Here is a 23,606-nt window from a genome sequence, read left to right as displayed (position 1 = left end):
CACCTGCCATGGAAATAACGATAAAACAAGGATAGGCTTGCAACGTCTCTTCTGTGGGAGAGAGGTTGCAGGGTAGAGAAAAGGGCATCCCCCACTAAGCCACGAAGTCTATTTTGTACTCTGTCAAGGCAGGATAGGCTGTTTTTAGCAGCTCCTGTCCAGATATGGCAACAGTATTCCATCCTTGGACGTACTTGGCTTTTATATAGATAGAGAATTGCATCAGTAGTGAGATATCTTCTGGAGCGGTAGAAGGACCCCACCATCTTTCCAGCGACCTTGGCAACAGACTTGATGTACGTGTTCCATTTCAGATCAGGAGTAAAGGTCAAACCCAGAAGCTTGTCAAAACACGGGGCCTCACCCAGACGAGAGCCATCCATCACAATTGATGCCAGATGGGGATCAGAGCGTTGATGATGTAAGGATAGGAGTTTGGTTTTGGGACAAAAGTGTAACAATTTCTATCCCCCCTTCATCTTCCCTTCCCTTTCTCTTCCCCTAGCCAATTTTTCTCTCTGGCCATACATGTCCACTTAAGAAATAATTCTGTGGAAAAAAAAATAGAATTACTTCCCTTTATTTAGTGGCTGGGGAAACTGTGATAACATTAAAAGATGCATGTACATGCTGATAACATTAAACACTAGCTGGATGCCTGGCGTTGCCCGGTCATACAATACGCTTAAACATGACGTTTTAATTTATTGCGTTTGGAATATCAATTAAATTTAAAATAAGCAAATTGTTCTGCCCTACTCTGTAGAATCAATCGTCTATTGATTATTATATATTATGAGGAATAATTTGCCCAGTGGACTAATTCACAAAAAAAAAAAATTATAATGATAATATCGTTCATCAAATTCCGTCTGTTTACAATATCACGTCAGCTGATATTTTTGGTTTGATGATGAATGCCCTGGAAAAGTCACTTCTGATTAATGTTTAGTTTTAAAATTTGTAAATGAAATGATTTGCAGCGATTTTAAATGGTACCTCTTTCTTTTATTGTAAATTGAAGTCATTAATGAGAAAATATTAAAATAAAATGGTGAGATACACCCGAGCTTGAACAAGGGATCTTTCGATCTGTAGTCGAATGCACTACCACTGAGCTATATTTCCAAATGTGTCTGGTGTTTTTTTTTTTATCTCTCTTGGCCGTTATGTAAAATATTCCCCTGTAAAAATTCTTTTTTATTCATAAAAAAGAAAGACTATTTTTAGGATCGAATTTTAATCGGATAAATTTTTGTACAAAACATATCTAAGAACACTGCCAGATATATAAATTACCTTTGTGTAAAATTTGCAAAAGATTGGCTCAGCCGTTTCGGAACCTATGAGGAAGGAACTCACAGACACACACATACAAAGTGACTTTTACATAATAAAGATAAGAACTTTTTTTTTTACATAAAGAGTTACCACTTATCAAGGCCAGGAGGCCACTTAAGGATAAAGGTTAATGAGTATGATAGTCAATGGTATAATATCGTAGTAATCGTTAGTAATGGAGATTTGGTAAATTGGATTACTTAAGGGGACAACTCATCAAGAACTTGTTTAAATTGGACTTGAAGACGGCCATATTATAGTCAGCTGGAAAGCAGGCAAACGGAACAGAGTCCCACAGGCGCGCAGGTCTAAAAAAGAACCTTTGTTCATGGAATCTACATTTAGGTTTAGGCACAGATAAAGAGTGTGGGAAAATATAAAAAATGCTATAATATCTTTCCATTTTTCATTTTAAACATAAAAAAAATATTTTTGTAAATAAAAATCAGATTTTCAAGTCTTGTTTGTAATTAAAAAATTTTTAAAAGTAATATTTATTCAACCCGAACAAATGATAATTAATAAAATGTTCTTTTTCAAAACCAATATGCAAATATCCTGATATTTCATTAGATGTAATACTGGCTTGGTAGGATAAGAGCAGGCTCAAAGCATTTCCTCGAGCAGTGGTCATGGGGGGGGTGGGGTGCTAATAAGCCAAATCCATTCACTATGGTCTTGTCTGTGCAATTCATCATTGATCTGAGGGCGATAACTTTATTTTATTAAGAGATTCGTTCATTTTTTTTTGGTCCCTGACAAAAGGAGGCTGGACTTATGAATTCACCCTTGTCCCTTTATCTGTCCGCACTTTTCTCAATAACTATGCCTTGGAATTTTTTAAAATTTTGCACAAACATTAAACACGATATGAGTAAAAAAGTAACAGACAGATTTTCCAGGAAATTTCCAGTTGTTCCCCTAGGGTGCCTTTCGGGTTAAAATGACTAAAATTGACACTTTTGTGCTTATTAAAATAAATTGATGCCTTGAATTTTTATAAAACTTTCTGAAAAGTTGTAATTAACTGATTTCTATATAATTTTGTTTGTCTATACTTCACGATAACTCCTGGGTGTGCCCCAGGGGCTCTTTTAGGACTAATAAAAACACTCTATTTTTGGGACTATTTTACCATATTTGTCCAAAATTTTCTGTGTATGTATATTTAGCAGTTTTGCATGGTGCTGAACTCAAATTTACACATGTTAAGACCTAAAACTGCACTGTTTGTTCATTTTCACCAGGATTTGACATCCCCTGAACATTTTTGGTGTTAAATGGGGGGGGGGGGGAGAAAATGCTGAACTTAGTCATTTTTTTTATATGCCTCGTTCACTGTGCACTCACGGGGGACCATGCATGCTTCACTTGTTCATATAAGAATTTGGGATGCTAAAATCAACGCAACTTCAAAGAATTGTTTTTTTTTATTTTTGTTTTTTTTTCAACTACTTTTTAATAGAACAACTTTAAAGAATTCTAAGAAAAGGTAAATATTTAATATATTCATCCTTATTTTTATTTTTTTTCAAAAAGAAGAAAAAGACAAGTAGTTGCATTTATCTTTTCTTACAATTCCTCAAAGTTACGTATTCTTAAAAACGCAGTCGAAAAAACGATTCCTCAAAGTTACGTATTCTTAAAAACGCAGTCGAAAAAACGATTCCTCAAAGTTACGTATTCTTAAAAACGCAGTCGAAAAAACAATTCCTCAAAGTTACGTATTCTTAAAAACGTAGTCGAAAAAACGATTCCTAAAAGTTACGTATTCTTAAAAACGCAGTCGAAAAAACGATTCCTCAAAGTTACGTATTCTTAAAAACGCAGTCGAAAAAACAATTCCTCAAAGTTACGTATTCTTAAAAACGTAGTCGAAAAAACGATTCCTCAAAGTTACGTATTCTTAAAAACGTAGTCGAAAAAACAATTCCTCAAAGTTACGTATTCTTAAAAACGTAGTCGAAAAAACAATTCCTCAAAGTTACGTATTCTTAAAAACGTAGTCGAAAAAACGATTCCTCAAAGTTACGTATTCTTAAAAACGCAGTCGAAAAAACGATTCCTCAAAGTTACGTATTCTTAAAAACGCAGTCGAAAAAACAATTCCTCAAAGTTACGTATTCTTAAAAACGTAGTCGAAAAAACGATTCCTCAAAGTTACGTATTCTTAAAAACGTAGTCGAAAAAACAATTCCTCAAAGTTACGTATTCTTAAAAACGTAGTCGAAAAAACAATTCCTCAAAGTTACGTATTCTTAAAAACGTAGTCGAAAAAACGATTCCTCAAAGTTACGTATTCTTAAAAACGCAGTCGAAAAAACGATTCCTCAAAGTTACGTATTCTTAAAAACGCAGTCGAAAAAACAATTCCTCAAAGTTACGTATTCTTAAAAACGTAGTCGAAAAAACGATTCCTCAAAGTTACGTATTCTTAAAAACGTAGTCGAAAAAACAATTCCTCAAAGTTACGTATTCTTAAAAACGTAGTCGAAAAAACAATTCCTCAAAGTTACGTATTCTTAAAAACGTAGTCGAAAAAACGATTCCTCAAAGTTACGTATTCTTAAAAACGCAGTCGAAAAAACGATTCCTCAAAGTTACGTATTCTTAAAAACGCAGTCGAAAAAACAATTCCTCAAAGTTACGTATTCTTAAAAACGCAGTCGAAAAAACGATTCCTCAAAGTTACGTATTCTTAAAAACGTAGTTGAAAAAAAACAATTTCTCAAAGTTACGTATTCTTAAAAACGTAGTTGAAAAAAAACAATTTCTCAAAGTTACGTATTCTTAAAAACGTAGTTGAAAAAAAACAATTTCTCAAAGTTGGGTTGGTTTTAACATCCAAAATTCCCATATGTAAAAACTGAATGAATCTCTTAATAAAATGATGACTTGTATAAAAAGGTCTCACTATCGACATTGACGCATACTACGAGTATACGGGTACCCTTGGCAATGAAAATAAATTTAATAGATTTATAGCTGGCAGCAGATGTGTTAATCGACAAGATGATTGAAGACGAACCTATCACTTTACTTGTGTTGACGGCAATTGATTAGAACACAAATTTGTCAAGAAGAATGGTGCATCGAATTTGAAAGCAATTTGTTAAAACTATTGTCGAAAACAACCAAACCAAAAAGATTTAATTTTTCAAGGCTTAAAAACATGCAAGGATTTTTTTAAAGACAAAAAAATGTGAATTTCCATTTTTTTTTTTTTTTTTTTTTTTTTTTTTTTTTTTTTTTTTTTAGGCCGAGACCGAATGGCAACATTTCCTAAGACAGTGCCTTGAGGTGATTGCGAAAGTGGCGGAAATTCTTACTGGCGAAACTTTTCATTTATTGGTAAGAAAATTTGTCGCAGGTATCTTATCCAAAACTATCTCATCCTCATCATTATTCTTCTTATCCCCTTTCTCTTCCTCTTTATTGATGTTCTTTTTTCCTCCCTCTTTCTTGTCCCTCTCCTTTTCTTCCTCCTTCTTGTTCTTCTCCCCTTCCTTTTCATCCCCCCTCTCTCATTCTTTCTCTTTCTTCTTGTTCCCTTCTCACCCCTATTCCTTCTAGTTGTTTGTCTCCTCCTCCTTCTCATTGTTTCTTTCTCCTCCTCCACCACCTCCTCCTCACTGTTTTCCTCCTCCCTATTATTATTCTCCCTTTTCTCTTTTTCTCCCCCCCCCCTCCTCTTCCTCATATCACTCTCATCTTTCTTTCTTAGAAGTGCACGCCTGTGGAACTCTCTTCCGTTTGCCTGTTTCCCACCTGACTACAACTTGGATGTCTTCAAGTCCAACATAAACAAATTCCTGATAAACCGCCCCCTTAAGTAAGACTCCTTATAAAATCTCCATTACTAATGATGACTACGATATTATCCCATAGATTACTGTACACACAATAACACTGATCCCTGAGTGGCTTCCAGGCCTTGAGAAGTGGTGACTACCATGTAAAAAAAAAAAAAAAAAAATTTACCCCCACTGCCTTTTCTTTTTTTTTTTTTGTACAATTCTTTATCTTATTCCTCTCCTTCTTCTTCCTTCTCTACCTGTTCTTTGTTCTTCTCTTCCTATTCCCCCTCCTTCTCTCCCTCCTCTTGTTTCCACCTCATTTTCCTTGTTTTACATTTCTCCTTCGTCCACCTTCTTTTCCTCCCTCCTTCATCTTTGTTATTCTACCCTTTTTATCCTCATTCTTCTTCCTTTTTCTTTTTCTCTTTTTTTTTTTTTTTACATAGGAGTCACCACTTATCAAGGCCCAGAGGCCACTCGAGGATAAGGGTTATTGAGTGTACAGTAATCAATGGGATAATATCGCAGTAATCGTTAGCAATAGGAATTTGGTAAATTGGATTAATCAAGGGGGCGGTTTATCAAGAATTTGTTTATGTTGGACTTGAAGACAACCAAGTTGTAGTCAGGTGGGGAACAGGAACTCTTTATTCCATGCTTCCGTTCAATCTCGAAAGACAAAGGATACCCCCTATAGGGGCAGTTGGACGTGTAATTGTGAGGCAAAGGTTGCACAATCTCCAACCATACCTCTCCTGAATCGGCACTGTTTGAGTCCAGTGGTAAGGAGAAGACCAGGATGACTGAAAACAATGCTGAGATAAGCGGAGAGCACATACAGTGCCTGAAAAAGTCTCAAATGGTCACCCATTTAGTACTGACCAGGCTCAACGGTGCTTAACTTCGGTGATTCAGCGGGAACCGGTGTGTCAACGTGATTATGCCGTATATTATTTTATCATTATTACCAGAAATGGAAGATTTTGCTTTAAACAGAATCTAATAAAGGCAATCAAAAGAATCGTTTTTGGCATCGGAAAATAAGCACCCCACTTCTCGTCCTTATCCTCCCCTCCTCCTCATCTCCTCCTCATCCATAATATATTTTCTTTTCTTTACCAACTAAATACAATTTGGGTTGTATTGTTTTTTTTTTTGTCTCAAAGTTAATAAAAATCCAACCTATTTTTCTTTATTTCTGAATGTTTGAGATGAGGATTGATTATACGTATTAATTTTCATTAATTAACCATGGAATTTTCACAGATCCTATTAATCCTTAAAATAACTTAATATTTTTAACAGAATTTTTTTATATATTCTTTAAAAAAAATATTTGTTTTCAGTACGAGCCATTCCAAGAATACATGGATGTATATATGGGATTGGAACAGTATGTTGTTACGAATGGCTCTCAAGGTCGCAAACTCACAATTGATGCTGAGAACGAGTGTCGCCGACTTCATTGTATACTGCGCGATTTGTCCTCTTTACAGCAGGCTCTAGGGAGGATGGCAGATCATTTTAGCGGGGAGTCTTTCGTTGAGAAATTCTCTGATGCTAACAGTTTAATGCAGAGGTAAGTTTTTTTTAAACTTTTTTTTTGTTCAATATGATGATGATGATACGGGGGAAATTGGAAGGAAGGATGATGTCTGCTTATTTTGAATCAATGTTCATATTTACGGCACATCAGGCAGGGGGTGGTGTTATAAAATAAAAGCAGAACATACCATTTTATATCTTCTTTTCATCTCTTGATCGTGTCTGTTCGTCGAGAATAAAAAAGCTCGTAACAACAACATGTCTCAATCTTTGGACAATTAGGACTTTATTTGTTTCACGCTTGGATGTCGCGCACCTGTTCTCTGCCTATCCTTAGAAGGAGGGTGGAAATTTCTCTATTGATTCATCTTCCATGCACGAGAAAACTTCATTTTCCAATGACTGTTTGTCAAACTCGAAAACTAGAACAGAAGACTTGAACTGTGAACTTATTGTGGTGACGTATATTATATACTGTACTGTATTTTGGTATTCCGGGGTTCTACTGTACTTAATTGTCATGTTGCACCCCTACCCTCCAAAAAAAAAAATCATTAAAAAATGATATGTAGAAAATTAATTATTGATAAAAAAATAGTTTTCAGAGACAAGTAACGAAAATTAAGTTTTGCTAAAAAAGGAAACTGGAGAGTACAGATTGTGACAAGGGGGGGGGGGTAATTATTTTTCTGAAAACTTGTATTTGACTTTTTTCAAAGTGTAACATATGCGCTAAATAAAGTAGTAAGAAGCAGAATATTATATAGATTGTTTTATTGGGGTGAGGGTAGGTGAAGCGCTCGTAGACTTTGTAGGCATTCTGATGGTTAATTATGAATTAAGTATTAGCAATCAAGTAAAAACATTCCATCAAGATTCGCTTCCATAATTATTATCTGTTATAAACAAAAATTTTTTATCACAATCAAAAATTCCAGATGGTCAAAAATAAAATTCAGATATGTTTTTCTTTTTTTTTTTTTGTCGATGCTGAAACTTTTGATGGTAAATTATGAATTAAGAATTAGTAATCAAATAAAAACATACCATTGATTGTTTTAAATAAGATTCATACTGGAAGTCATATCGATGCTGACAAAAGAAATTAGTTAACACAAAGATATTTTTAGTTTTAGCACACAGACAAGAGAGACAGCTGCTTTTATTTACAGGATGGAATAATAAAATTGCAGCTTTAGAAAAGACTACATGCTTCCATTTCCAGTTGATGAAAACTGGTTTTCTTTTGTTGCAGACTATCTATTAGTTGGTTAGTTGTGTACAAATCCTAAGAGTGATAGGAGCCTTCTATCATGCCTGAAAGTGACACAATGTTCAACGAGCGAGATCAGAGATGTGCTGCTGTACAACTCGTGTTCTTTACCGATCCAAGTTATGACACCCGGGCCATTCGTAGCACCCTCAAAAATGCAAATCCGGACGCTTGAATGCTTGTGGGCACAGCTCAACGAAGTTTCCGGCCACAGTTTTGGTTTTTGGTGTGGTTTCAAATGAGGGCCATATCATGCCACTTGACATCTTTAAAGTCGTCTTGAAAGTCAACACCAAAGTGTACCTGAATGTGCTGAAGAGTCTAGTGATTCTCTGGTGTAAAACAGACATTAAACAGATTATGATGATGATGATGATAAAACTGGATGAAATTAGGTTTGTAGTTGTAGAACAGTTGAGGTAGCGGGGCCAGAGTTGGTAAAAGGAAGACCCAGGAAAACATGGAAAGAAATGATAAGGATAGACTAGAAAGAGTGATAAAAACTTGGTCAGATATTTAAAGCTGTCCAATACATGCCAACATGTAAAACAGATATCAAACCAAATGTGATAATGATGGGGAATTAAAAAAAAAAAAATAGAAACGTACACGGTTTTTGCTACAACCCGATTGGTAACATGTAAACTTGAATGTTTTGTTTTTTATTCCAGGCTGGTCCATTCTGCTGCTTACAGTGTGTCTGCGAAGTTGTACGAAGTGAGTTCCATCGCACAAACTGTTCTTCAACCGGATTTTATAGAAGTGTAAATATTTTTCTTGTTTCATAATTGCAAATAAACTTGAATATTGCAAGGCAATCCCAATGGGACTCTCCCCATTCACTTACGTATTTATTTTCCAAGTAATTTTTTTTTCTTCTGCTATTCTTCTGCCACTCACATGCATTAACAAAGTTGCGCAGCACATATTGTTTAACCGGCAGCATTTGTTTTTTGTGTTACATTTTTAGAGGGGTACTCTACCTGCAATCTTAGAAAAACATTTGTGCTTGTTTTGCGACTATTTCCATAAAATGGGCGCTGACATGCTTGCTGCACAGGTCCTGGGTATGACCTTAAACTATATCCGATGGTGAGGCCCAGCTTGCGGGCTTTGGGGAGTGTGGAGCAACCCCTTAATTGCCATTTCTCCCAGATCCACTCTGACTCGGAATGGTAATACCTGTTAGGGTCCCAACTATGGATTAAATAGAAACTGACTTGAAAAAAACAAACCCAAATATACTCTATTAAAAAATTATTCTTCAAAATCACTGGATTCGGCATTAAATAACCTGAAAAGGGTTGATATGCCATAAAACAACCAACCAACCAACTTGCTGCACAGGTTCCTCATCGACAGCCGACCTGACAAGCAACCAAATCCCACCCCTTCACTGTATAATTTCTCACTCTAATAACTTCTTTCATCAAACTACTAGCCTTTGAAATTCCCACCCTTCTTTCTGTTTGTCTGACTGTCCTAACATGCTAAAATTTAAAATGTGAACAAACATCTTGCTGTTCAACTCCCCACTCAGAATACCCCTATAGGCATGATCCCTATTTCACAGTCTTTTACATCTCTGTGGCAACATGGTCAATTAAAATTTAAAAACAAAATAACTTTATTTACGAAAACGTTAAAATTTCAGCAGCAAAATTGTAAACATTAAAGTTGAAAAAATTAAAGAAAAAATTAATTTGTCATCCATTATTGAAAATTAACGCACTCTGCATTTATTGATATTGATGCCACTTGTTTTTGTTTTTCTCCAGGCATGCGCAAGCGCTGGCAACCTTGAAAGCGTATTCTCACTGGCTGGCCCAGTGTTATACAGAATCACAAAAGATCAACCAGCAAGCTAAGTTTGCAAGTTTATTTTCAACCCTTATCGAAGCCGTGGTGCCACTTTTCAGAAAACAGGTCAGTTTTTTTTTTTTTTAGTTTTTTAATTACATTTTCATCCCAAACAAGGCATATTGCCACTTTGATGTAGTACTATCAGGGACCTAAGTTCCAGGCGTACTATATAGAGAGTTTAGCAGCAAGATGTCTGCTCTCATTACACTTGAACTTCTGCATGTCAGTACAGTTGGGTAAGCAGGAAACCAGAAGAGAATTCCAAAGTCCTGCCGTTCTGGAAAAGAAGCTATTAGAGTAAAAGGCTTTTTTACATTTAGGGATCTCAACTGTGTAGGGGTGGGACTTTGCTGCTTGTCGGGTTTGTCGGGGGTATTTTCGTCGAAGGGGCACAAGTGCATCCACGATTAAAATACTTGTAAAACAGGCAGAGGGATGCAACATTTCGTCGATGGGACAGGGCTGAAGTTTAGATGACAGTTCGTACCTATTAGATTGGCGACTCTCTTTTGGACCCTGTCCAGGAGTGAGAGACTAGTAGCAGATGCACCAGCCCAAATGTGACAGCAGTATTCCATACATCGGCAAATTGTGGCTTTGTAGAGGTACAGGATACTTTCAAGCGTAAGTAACTTTCTAGCACGATAGAGAGAGCCCACCTTCTTTGCAGCAGCCTTAGCAATGATCTCGATGTATCTATTCCAACTCATGTTTCCTGTGAATGTTAAGCCAAGGAGCTTGAATGAAGTGCTCTCAGGTAAAGTATCTCTAGCCATAGCTATTGGTGGTTGTTAAGGTTTCATGTAATTATTAAAGTAAACTGGCTTTGTCTTGGCAGCGTTGAACGTTACCATCCATTTATGACCCCATTCCACTACAGACTGAAGATCTTTCTCCAGGGTTTCGACCATTACCTTAGATGTGTTCTCATTAGTTTTCCCCACATGTCTGCTATAGAGTGTGGTGTCGTCGGGAAATATACTCATCTCAGAGACAATTTTATCAGGTAAGTCATTTATGAATATCAGAAATAATAAAGGTCCAATGATCGATCCCTGAGTTGTTGCGTTCGATGTTAGCTTGAATGAAAAAAATGCTTTTAATCATGTTTGCTTTTTACCTTCTCTATTTTGTTCTTTAAAAACCTTGACTTGCGTCTCTCTTCTCCGACTGAGAACTGTTGTTGTTCTATTGGTCCAAATTTGCTGCAGAAAATCAAACATAATAAACACGTTTCCCATAGATTTTTTTTACAATCATTTGTCCTTTCTGCTTTCATTTTTTTTTCTATTTTTTTCAACATTTGATAAAACCCTTGAAAAAAGACCAAGTTCTTTTTTTTAGTACATTGAGGAAAGAAGTAACTGGTTAATTTTAATGCATCTAAAACCAAGCTTCTATCTTTACATCATCAACACTCTGATCCCCATCTGGCATCAATTGAAATGAATGGCTCTTATCTGGAGGAAGCTCCATGTTTTTTTTTTTTTTTTTCTTACACAGTGATTACCACTTATCAAGGCCCGAAGCCACTCAGGGATAAGGGTTATTGCAAGTACATTACGTTAGTGTGGAGATTTGATGAAGTGTTTACTTAAGGGGGGCGGTTCATTAGGAATTTGTTAACGTTGGACTTGAAGACATCCAAGTTGTAGTCCGGTGGGAAGCAGGCAGATGGAACAGAGTTCCACAGGCGTGCAGTTCTAAGAAAAAAGCTTTGTTCATGGAATCCACGTTTTGATTTAGGCACAGATATAGAGTGGGGAAAATTTTTCACAGTGGATTCAGCTAGACGGGTGTTTTTCATGAAAGATTGGCGAGGGGGGACTAGAGATTGGAGTTCAGACGAGCACCTGCCATGAAAATAATGATAAAACAAGGATAGGCTCGCAACGTCTCTTCTGTGGGAGAGAGGTTGCAGAGTAGAGAAAAGGGGCATCCCCCACTAAGCCACAAAGTTTCTGGGTTGATCTTTACTCCTGATCTGAAATAGAACACGTACATCAAATCCATTGCCAAGGTCGTTGAAAAAATGGTGGGATCAATATATATCGATATATATCATATCTATCCGCTGATGCAATTCTCTACTTCTATAAGAGCCAGGTACGTCCAATGATGGAGTACTGTTACCACATCTGGGCAGGAGCTGCCAAAGCAGCCTATCTTGCCTTGACAAAGTTCAAAATAGACTTCATAGCCTATTAGGGGATGCTCTTTTGTCTTCCATACAATCTCTTTCTCACAGAAGAGACATTTCATAGCAAATGCTCGTCTAAGCTCCAATCTATGATCCCCCTCATCAAACTTTCACGAGAAACACTCGTCTAGCTGAAAACACTATCAATAATTTCCCTTGATGAGCCATTGCCCTTAAGTAATCCAATTTCCACTATTAACGATTCCTATGATATTGTCCCACTGACTACTGTACACTCTTTAACCCTTATCCTCGAGTGGCCTCTGGACATTGATAAGTGGTGACTCCTACGTAAAAAAACAAAAAATGTTTTATATGTGCACATATGTGTGTGCTGATTGTTTTTGATGAGCGACAGTAGCAATGTGGGTATACTGCTATTGTATTCAAATGAGTTTACCCAAATGAGTTTACCATAATTGTTATTTTACTTTCAGATTCCTGAGAAGATTGTTCAATCTGCAGCTCACCTGTTGCTGTCGTTGATGTTGACAGTAAGGCCGTCCTACTTGCTGCAAATGCCGTGCATCCAGGGCCTGTACACGCAGGTCACGCAAGGGCAGTGTAAAGAGTTGCCAATTGAGGTGAGATATAATGCCCTTTTCTCTTCTCTGCAACTTCTTTCCCACAGAAGAGACATTGCGAGCCCATCTCTGCTTTATCGTTATTTTCATGGCAGGTGCCTGTCTGAGCTCCTAACTATGGTCTCCCCCCAAAAACATTTATTTAGCTGAAACCAATGAAATAATAGACTCAGCCACACCCCTTCCTTATCCTTCTCCCCCTGCCAGACAACTTGGAAAAGTATATTAAATTAAACGAACACAACCTCCTTAAAAAATTACTCCTCTTAATGAGGATCGCGTGATCAAAAGCACTAGGTAATGAAAAAGACAAGATCAATCGTGTAACAATACATAAGTTAACTGCTGAGACCAAAAGAATTGCTAGTCAAATTGAGAAAATCGCCAGGAAAGTTTCAAAAAGTTTAAACTTTGTCATATTTAATCAGACATGCTATTAAAAATGACCTTGTCTGTGTGTGTGTGCGTGTCAGTGTGCAGAACGGTCTCTACCAAATTACTCTGTCAATTTTTGGTCTACAGACTTGAAACTTGATATATATAGGAGTTGGACTTGTGGAATAAATCCAATATGGTTTTTAGCTGATGAAAATAACTACTAACAAATTTGAATTTGGTAAGAATAAGTCAACTAAATGTGTATTTTCTACGCATGCGTAAATACACATTTATACGTTTACGTTAATTTTTAAAGTTGTGATATGCATATGGACTTGTCTCAGATGGTAATGAATAATGCTGGAGAGTTGTATGTTTTGGTTTCAATTCTAGCTGATGGCACCCAAGTCATTTATTTTTAAACTTTTGAAATTATTACTATATATTGGGTACAATATAATTATTAATAGAGAATTGGATCTATAATAATAAATACGGAATCTTCATTAAAATATATGTAAGCGTATTGTATGACTGGGCAACGCTGGGTGGCTTCTAATGTAAAGGATTGGTATAAATAAAAGGTGAAATATAATTAAAATAAACATTTACACACACACACACACATATATATATGTATATATATAAATATATGTTTTTATCCACATACAGTACTGTTTTGCTGTATCACAGCTTGTCACTGCGGATAGACGAGCAACTACCTCAAGCTAGGATCAAAACCCGATCACCTGTACAACAGTCAAGGCTTCTAATCATTGCGCTAATCGACTGTTGCTGTGCGGGTAGTGAATTAACAATGTTTTGACATCATCCGAATACCTAAGCTCGATTTTGTTTACACAAAGAGCATCGCTAATACGATATATTAGGGATTGGATGATTCCAATATTTTTTCAGACTCCGATACAATTACCGATTCCGCACTAAATTCCTGATTCTGATACAATTAACAATTCCGATTCTTTATAAATCTCTAAAAATTCAATTATATTATTGTTATTTTTCCCCCGATTACCATAAAAACACATGTTAAATGTGTATATATTTTCTCAAACGTAAAAAATAAACTTGTTGAGGATGATCTATCAATTTTAATTTTACTGATCGTTTAAAATCAATAAATATCTATTATTTTATTATTATTGCCAGCAATGGAAGATTTTGCTTTAAACAAAATCAAATAAAAAAAACAATTGAAAGAATCGTTTTGGGCATCGGAAAATAGACACCAATTATTCTGATACTGATTTTGATATCATCAAAAGTTCAGTATATGTATGTAATCTCATTTCATTTTATTTATTTAATCTATCACGGTTATATTTCCAGATGCAATCTTTTAAATCTCGACGATATTTTAACCCAATTAATTTTCTAGTCTCTGTTTATCACTTTATTTACTTTTCATTTTTAGACGTAATCTACTACGCTAGTGTACTCTAATTCATTATTTTCTCTAATCATAAAATGTATATATGCACATAGACATCTAATTTACATAAAGAAAACACGCTGCACTCCCCCATCATTATATATAGCCCCAAATCTTCCGACCGTCTCGTCAATGACCATCCCTCTTGAAAAAGCCTGCATAAATCAGGCGAAATGTTGACTATTCAGGCCCTTCCACCTCCATTCTATTTCATATATATATATATATATATATATATATATATATATATATTAGTGATGGGACAATTCTAATATTTTTCCAGATTCCGATACAATTACCGATTCCATACTAAATTTCCGCTTGTTAAAAAAATCTCTAAATATTCAACCATAAAGTTATTTATTCCCGATTATTGTAAAACATGTTGAATATGCAGGTATTTTGTCAAACACAAAAAAATTCACTTGTGGGGTGATCTGTAGAATTTAATTGTACTGGTAGTTAAAAATCAATAAATATTGATTATTCCATTGTTATAATTAGAAGTGGGAGATTTTGCTTTAAACAAAATCAAAGAAAAAAGACAAAGAAAAGAATCATTTTTGGCATTGGAAAATAGGCACAAATTTTTCTGATACCGATTCCCAAAAGTTCTGATTTTTCTGATTCAAATTAATTGTCCCAACACTAATATGTCTATGGACATATGTATATATACTAGCATTTCAGCCTGGCGTTGCCCGGGTGTGGTTGGAGATGTATGTTGAGCAAAAAAAAAAAGCTGTCAATTTTTTTTTAACTTTGACCCCTATTATGACCTGTTAACATTTATTATTTGGGGCTGATATCAAGTTATTAAGTTAGATCCATGTCCAAGGAACCTATATCTAAAATTTCAAGTGTTTAGACCCAAAGTTGTCGGAGGAGTTTGGTAGAGTTCTCAAAGGTCAAATCGTTGAACTTTGACTCCTTAACAGCCAAATTTCTGGCCGAAAACCGATCACAACGATTTTCCCAAATCTCATTACCCTGTATATCAAATTTCGAATCTGTAGACTTAAAATTGACAGTTATTGCGTAGGGAAATTTATACAGACACACACAGACACGTTCACTTATATATAAGGTGGCCATCTTTTGTAGAAACATGTAAATATCTCTTTTTTGTTTTATTTTACTTCAGTTGAAGTTCTCAGAAATCAAGGAGCCCACAACCTGGGGTTAACACTTGAACCCTATATGAGATACATAGATATTCGAATGTTCCATTTAAGTTCTTTATTTCTCAAACGCTGAGTTTGTAAAGAAGTTGAGAACATAATTTTCCTTTCCCCAATTAACCATTTTCATATATTGTATTATATCTTTTATTTTGGTCTCTTTATCTTACTGAATTCCAGGACAAGAATTTATCTAGTCTGGTGGAGTATCCAGTTTCGTGCTATTACTTGAGGTAATATCACTTGGAGAAGGTGCACCATTCCTTATAAAAGCTAATATTGGTTAGCCATAGCGAGGAGGTCTTACTTGGGCAGCGAATAAAAAATGTGATTTTGAATATTTGGTCTGGGTTTACTTCTATGGAAAAAAAGTATCCTCATGCCAGATTGTTCTGACAAACCCCTGTACAGAAAGACCTTAGACACTCGAGGACAGTGTCTAGTAGGCATTCAAGTTATACGTATATATTTACTTACTTTACTTGGATAATTATAAAGATAACTTTATTTCTTTCAAAACAAAAAGTTAGAATTGCGAATTGGTGGAAAAAGGAAAACAAGTTGCAATAATTTGTTCAAAGTTTTCCAAATAATTACCTAAAAATATTTTTCAAAATAATTACCTAAAAAAATTTTTCAAAATAATCACCTAAAAATTTTTCAAAATAATCACCTTAAAATTGTTGTAAAATAATCACCTAAAAATTTTTTCAAAATAATCACCTAAAAATTTTTTCAAAATAATTATCTTAAAATTTTTTTCAAAATAATCACCTAAAAAATTTTTTCAAAATAATCACCTAAAAAATTTTTTCAAAATAATCACCTAAAAAAAATTTCACTGTAATCTTGAAAAAAAAGTAGAATCTTTTTTTTTTGGGAGGGGGAGGGGGCTAATAGTAACTAAAGATCTTAATCTACACACTTGTTATTAGTATTAGTAGTAGCATTACTGTGTTATGTTTTTCTTTTTACCGTAAAACAAATCAATCTAATAACTGATTAAATTTAATAATTAGGATAAGAAATATGCACATTCCTTTATAAAATAGTTCATCTCCTCTTCCAAAATTCCCATGTTAAGAATGGTTTTCTAGGAAATTATTTTAATAGGAAAGAAGTATTTTGTAAACTTTTCTCTTTCTGCGCCGTCTTCTTATTGTACATACAAATCATCGACTGTTTTCCATTATGAAAAAAAACTAATTACATTGAAACATGTCCCAGATAGTAGCCCTCTACATAATTATAAATCTTTGTGTCTCATTACTAGGACTGTGACAACAGCATATTCTTTTCATTGTTTTGACTCTTGATTATATATTTGTTAATATCTTATGTTTTTATATAAACCGATGTGCTTCTCGGTTGATTGACTGTGTCTTACTTTGTTGGATATATATACCCGAGAGTCAAAACAATGAAAAGCCCTACTCATGACTTTTAATCGATTACGAGGAAAACAGTTGAGAAAAATATTTAGAAAGATTTACTCATGTAATATATGCCCCTCACTAACCCTAACCCTAACCCTCACTACGTACCCCAGTGTACATTTAAAAAAAAAAAATCTATATATGTTCATTTTTATTTTTTCCAGATCCAGTTACTCATCTATCGAGCGTTATCTCATTATCTCTTACTTCCGTGGCCCAACTTGAGTGAAACGGAACAAGATTGGACGAACAGAGCCACAATTCACCGGGACTTTAGCCGTCAACTGACCATGGAGTATTGTCAGTTGAAGGACGCACAGGCCCTTGTAGAAAATAAAACCTTACAGCAACAAGGTGAGACCCAACCCTATCCAAAGTTTTTTTTTTTTTTTTTGATTTGGATGGGCTGAGACAGAGAGAGAGATAGACAGAAAGAGAGAGAGGTGTTTAAAAATATGATTTTGGAACAATAAAAAAAGGTTTGAGATATTTTGTGAATTGTGAAAAAATCAAAGAAAAAATATAATTTGGATACATCGGACTGATGTTCTCATCTTGACTGATATTTGCACGTTTTTTTTTTTATGTAAGCTCCAACTTTCTGGAGGTGTATAAATCGCCATGTTTGGTAAAGGAAAAGGGGGAGGTAACTCTACATTTCAGAGGTTTCGTATTTGGATTCTGGTTGAAAATAAAGGTAAAGGAGGTAACATCAGTGGCGAACACCTGTCACATCTCATCTTCGCTGACGATGTAGTACTGATGGCACACTCCCCTCAAGAACTAAACGACATCCACTCTAAGAGCGATCCGGTTGGCCTCAACATGCATCTTAGGAAGACGTTAGTGAAACATGGGCCCTGATGTCTCTCCAAAATGAAATCTTGGCAGTGGCACAAAGGGAGATGGAGAGGATAATGTTGGGCGTCACTCAACACGATAAAAAGACAAGCATCTGGATCTGCCAACAAATGAGTTATTTATATCAATAGTGCAATCAAGACATCCAAACACAGATGGGCAGGGCACATAGCCAGATGACATGACAACAGATGGGCCATCAATACAACGGAGTGGAGACCTTGTGAACATCATAGACCAAAGGGAAGACCAAGACCGAACGAAATGGAGGGACGGCCTGATACAACACATGGATCCCACACGGCAGTGGATAGCTCAAGACAGAGATAGATGGCTGAAGTCCAGGGAGGGGTTCCTTATTGAGTGACAAAACTCTTATTGATTTGATTGAAAATTGAATTTACAAAAAATTATAAATTCAAGAAAAATGTCAAACAAAAGGCTAAAGGATATTATTTATAAATTTACTTTCAACTAGAACCAAAATACGAAATCTCGGAAGTTTAGAGTTAATTCCCCTCTTTTTCCTTTACCAAACATGGCGACTTATACACCTGAAGAAGGTCGAGGGTTACATCTTTCAAAACATTGTACAAATAACAAATAACATTGTACAAATAACAAATAACATTGTACAAATAACAAATAACATTGTACAAATAACAAATAACATTGTACAAATAACAAATAACATTGTACAAATAACAAATAACATTGTACAAATAACAAATAACATTGTACAAATAACAAATAACATTGTACAAATAACAAATAACATTGTACAAATAACAAATAACATTGTACAAATAGCAAATAACATTGTACAAATAGCAAATAACATTGTACAAATAACAAATAACATTGTACAAATAACAAATAACATTGTACAAATAACAAATAACATTGTACAAATAACAAATAACATTGTACAAATAACAAATAACATTGTACAAATAACAAATAACATTGTACAAATAACAAATAACATTGTACAAATAACAAATAACATTGTACAAATAACAAATAACATTGTACAAATAACAAATAACATTGTACAAATAACAAATAACATTGTACAAATAACAAATAACATTGTACAAATAACAAATAACATTGTACAAATAACAAATAACATTGTACAAATAGCAAATAACATTGTACAAATAGCAAATAACATTGTACAAATAACAAATAACATTGTACAAATAACAAATAACATTGTACAAATAACAAATAACATTGTACAAATAACAAATAACATTGTACAAATAGCAAATAACATTGTACAAATAACAAATAACATTGTACAAATAACAAATAACATTGTACAAATAGCAAATAACATTGTACAAATAACAAATAACATTGTACAAATAACAAATAACATTGTACAAATAACAAATAACATTGTACAAATAACAAATAACATTGTACAAATAACAAATAACATTGTACAAATAACAAATAACATTGTACAAATAACAAATAACATTGTACAAATAACAAATAACATTGTACAAATAACAAATAACATTGTACAAATAACAAATAACATTGTACAAATAACAAATAACATTGTACAAATAACAAATAACATTGTACAAATAACAAATAACATTGTACAAATAACAAATAACATTGTACAAATAACAAATAACATTGTACAAATAACAAATAACACTGTACAAATAACAAAAAACATTGTACAAATAACAAAAAACATTGTACAAATAACAAAAAACATTGTACAAATAACAAAAAACATTGTACAAATAACAAAAAACATTGTACAAATAACAAAAAACATTGTACAAATAACAAATAACATTGTACAAATAACAAATAACATTGTACAAATAACACTCAAGTCCAATTAATTCAAATAATATGAACAGTCAATACATCTGACATCAATTGAAACGAATGACTCTCGTCTTGGGGAGACTCCATGTTTTGACAAGCTTCTGGGTCTTACCTTCAATCCTGATCTGAAATGAAACACATACATCAAATCCGTTACCAAGTTCAATAGAAAAATGATGCTCTAGTAGATATCTCACTGCCAATGCAATTTTCTACCTGTATAAGAGCCAAGTACATCCTAGGAGTGAGTACTGTTGCGACAATCTGGACAGGAGCTGCTAGAAAGATCTTATCCTGCCTCGACAGACTTCAAGATAGACTTCGTAGCCTAGTAGGAGATGTCCTTTTCTCTTCCCTGCAACCTCTTTCCCACAGAAAAGACGTTGCAAGCCTGTCTCTGCTTTATCATTATTTTCATGGCAAGTTCTTGTCTGAGCTCCAATCTATGATCCCCCCTTGCAAAACTTTCACAAAAAAAACACTCGTCTAGCTGAAAACACTATCAATAATTCCCCAACCCCCCACACACACTTTTTATCTATGCCTAAACCTAAACGTAAATTCTTTCTTAGAACTGTTGTTGTTGAAACTTTGTTTCCCTGCTTTCCAGCTGACTAAAATAGTCGTCTTCAAGTCCAATGTTCTTGATGAACCGTTTGCTTAAATAATCAATTTACCAAGTTTCCACTACTAACGACTATTATATTTTCCCATTGACTACTATACACTCATTAACCCTTATCCTTGAATGGCCTCCAGGCCTTGATAAGTGATGACTCCTTTGTAAAAAAAGAACAAAAAAACAATCATTCCTCATTTCCAAAATTCTGAACTATGAATAAATATAAATTTACTTTGTTTCTGATGATGATTGATTTGGATTATTTTTGGTTATTTTTGGTTATTTTGTGTTTTTTTAAAATTATTTTTTGTTATTTTTGGATTATTTTTGGTTATTTTTGGAATATTTTTGGATTATTTTTGGTTATTTTTGGATTATTTTTGGTTATTTTTGGTTATTTTGTGTTTTTTAAAAATTATTTTTGGTTATTTTTGGATTATTTTTGGTTATTTTTGGATTATTTTTGGATTATTTTTGGTTATTTTTGGTTATTTGGATGAATGATTTTTATTTTCATATCATTTCGTCAGATTTTACCTCTGACCTTCTTCAGGCGTATCTTGTTAAACTTGGATATCTAAACAGAATTTCAAACAAAACCTTTTATTAATCCTCGAAGGGTAGAATGTTCTCATTCCATCAGCCATAACCACGTACAAGTCTTCAGTAATTCACAATTGTATTTTTAGTATCATCTGTTCTAAATATCAAACTTTCAGGAGAGTGTAACTTTACAACTGTATTTTACTAAGTACTTTATCCGTTGTGCCACGAGTACTTGCAGACCAAAAGATTAAACAAAATATTCTTGAAGTTTGGAGGTTACATCAACTGAAATGTACAAATAACACTGAAGATGAGAACAGTAGTTAAAATAATCCAAAATGCTTTTTCTGTAGTTGAAGTTGTTTCTTTTTTCTGTTCATTGCACTCCACATTTGATGTGGAAAAAGGCACGTTAAATGGAAAAGTATCGAACATTGTTGGGAGAATTCTTTGTTCTCCACGAATTGTCCGTGAAATCACAAGCAAGAAATTAGAACTAAAAAAAAATACACGAAAAATATTCTTGCAAAATTTGGATATGCTCTTTGATTTTTTTATTCTTCGACAACACTAGCACCATGTTTGGTTTAACATCCCTCTTATGAGCTGACATGTGGTTGATGGCTTTAAGAAATAGATTTCAAAACTAACCTATTTCTCGTCAGATCTTTATTTTATTTTTTTCAAATCTATCTTCATCACTTTTGTGTTTTTCTTGGCCGTCTTCTGCCAACCGATTCTGCCATCCCAACTGTTATGCATCTCCATTCTTTTGTCGTAACCATACCAACAAAGTCTCCTGTTCTACACACATCTTCCTATACTCTTTACATTTAATTTTCCTTTGAGGTCATCAATCTAAGCCTGTCTTTAAGACTCATATTTGATTTAGCATTCATTTTACGAACTGACATGTGTTAAATGTCTTTTTCCCACCTGACTACAACTTGGATGTCTTCAAATCCAACATAAACAAATTCCTGACAAACCGCCCCCTTAAGTAAGACACTCTATCAAAACCCCCAATACTAATGATTACTACAATACTATCTCATTGATTACTGTACATGCAATAACCCTTATCCCTGAGTGGCTTAACATGTGTTAAATCTCTTTAATAGACCTACAATTTAACCTATTTCTGGCCAGGTATTTTTCCTCTTTCTTTCAAATCCATTCTCATGTTTTCCTGTTTTCCTTGTCTTCTGCCAACTAATTCTGTTACTTCAACTGTTCTGCATCGAGCAAGTCAAGCATTCTCATTCATTCTTTTCACATTTGCTTTCCATGCTGGCATGTGTTAGACAGCTGTCAGAAATTGGATTCCTAACCAATCTCTGGTCAGGTCTTTATTTAAATCACTTAATCTCAATTCCATCTTGATCACTTCCTTCCATGTTTTCCTTGACCCTGCTGCCTCAACTGTTCTACATCTAACCCAAGAATTCTCCATTTGTTTTGATGTTACTATACAAACCAAGTCTCCTATTCTGCAGACATATCCATATTTAAGTTTTTAATTTTTCTCTACATGTGTTGGATAAAAGAAACTTGGAGATTGTGTGTGCGCGCGCACACACACACACACACACATTCCAGGTTAGCAGAGAACAAAGAAAAGCCAGGTTTGACTTTGATACACATATTGACCTGTGATGGAACAAAGAAATACCAGGTCAGACTTTCTACATACATATTGACCTGATGAAAAAAAAAACAAAAACAGATCAGACTTTGTACACACATATTTACCTGATGGACCAAAGAAAGAGGTGTGCAATCATCACGTTGTTAGCTTGTCATCCCAACCTTCACTTTTCACCATTCTTGCTCGCCATACCTTACAACCACTGACAGGACAAAATAATAATTAAATAAAAACAGCTTTGTTATGAAACCATCTCTGCTGGAACAAGCAGAATGTACATATTTATTTAGCAACATGCAGCTTTGTAGAAATGCAACAAACATGATATATATATATATATATATGTGACAGCAATAAACGGATAAATTGTTATAGAGGAAACCGGCTATACACCATAAGAATACACTTTGATAGTAGTCCATCAGAATAATAAAGCAAGGAGTCAGCATACTTGTGTAATTTGGACCAGAGAGTTTATGCAAAAAATTCACTTCTGTCCAGGATTCCCTTCCTCCTATGAAAAAACAAAAACAAAATATGTATGATGTGCATAGCCATGACAAAATAAAAAAAACTCATATTCTAAAAATCACATAAACTAGTCAAGTAGTTTTATTCTTAAATAAGAAAATCAAATTTTATGAGTATCCAAGGAGCGACTGTCTTAACTACCATAAAAGCCCCCCCCCCCAAAAAAAATCTCAAAACACCACAGGGGACATAACTCAACAACAATTAAAACTTGCAAGATTTGTGTTGTAATGTCTACGGATTCCCATTGATCACATAAAAATAATTTTTTTTTTACAGGGTTCGCACAAATTCAAAAAGTCCTTAAATTTTAACTTTTTGCCTTGGAAACTCTTTATTTCTATTATTACTTTGAAAAATCTGGAAAATGTCTTGAAAAGGCCTTGAAAATCATATGTCCAGTAAAAATTTGTATGAAAAAACTAAAAATAAAATTGAAATAAATATGATTAAAATAATTTTTAAGTATTAATAAAACGTACCA

General features: G+C 34.2%; 1 protein-coding gene across 1 annotated transcript in view; it reads left to right on the top strand.

The window, feature by feature from the left end:
- The window catches only part of LOC145265604 (exportin-6-like), a 95,431-nt gene that overhangs the window by 54,674 nt on the left and 17,151 nt on the right, over positions 1-23,606 (top strand). The window contains exons 11-16 of the mRNA XM_080121617.1: positions 4,600-4,692; positions 6,485-6,717; positions 8,628-8,720; positions 9,735-9,882; positions 12,457-12,603; positions 17,216-17,405. Coding sequence (XP_079977743.1) covers positions 4,600-4,692; positions 6,485-6,717; positions 8,628-8,720; positions 9,735-9,882; positions 12,457-12,603; positions 17,216-17,405 — 904 coding nt within the window. The remainder of the gene's footprint in view (positions 1-4,599; positions 4,693-6,484; positions 6,718-8,627; positions 8,721-9,734; positions 9,883-12,456; positions 12,604-17,215; positions 17,406-23,606) is intronic.

Source organism: Euprymna scolopes, chromosome 40, assembly GCF_053919585.1.
Source record: "Euprymna scolopes isolate OS-2025 chromosome 40, ASM5391958v1, whole genome shotgun sequence".
Classification (NCBI taxonomy): Eukaryota; Metazoa; Mollusca; class Cephalopoda; order Sepiida; family Sepiolidae; genus Euprymna; species Euprymna scolopes.
This window is presented reverse-complemented; position numbering and strand designations above follow the sequence as displayed.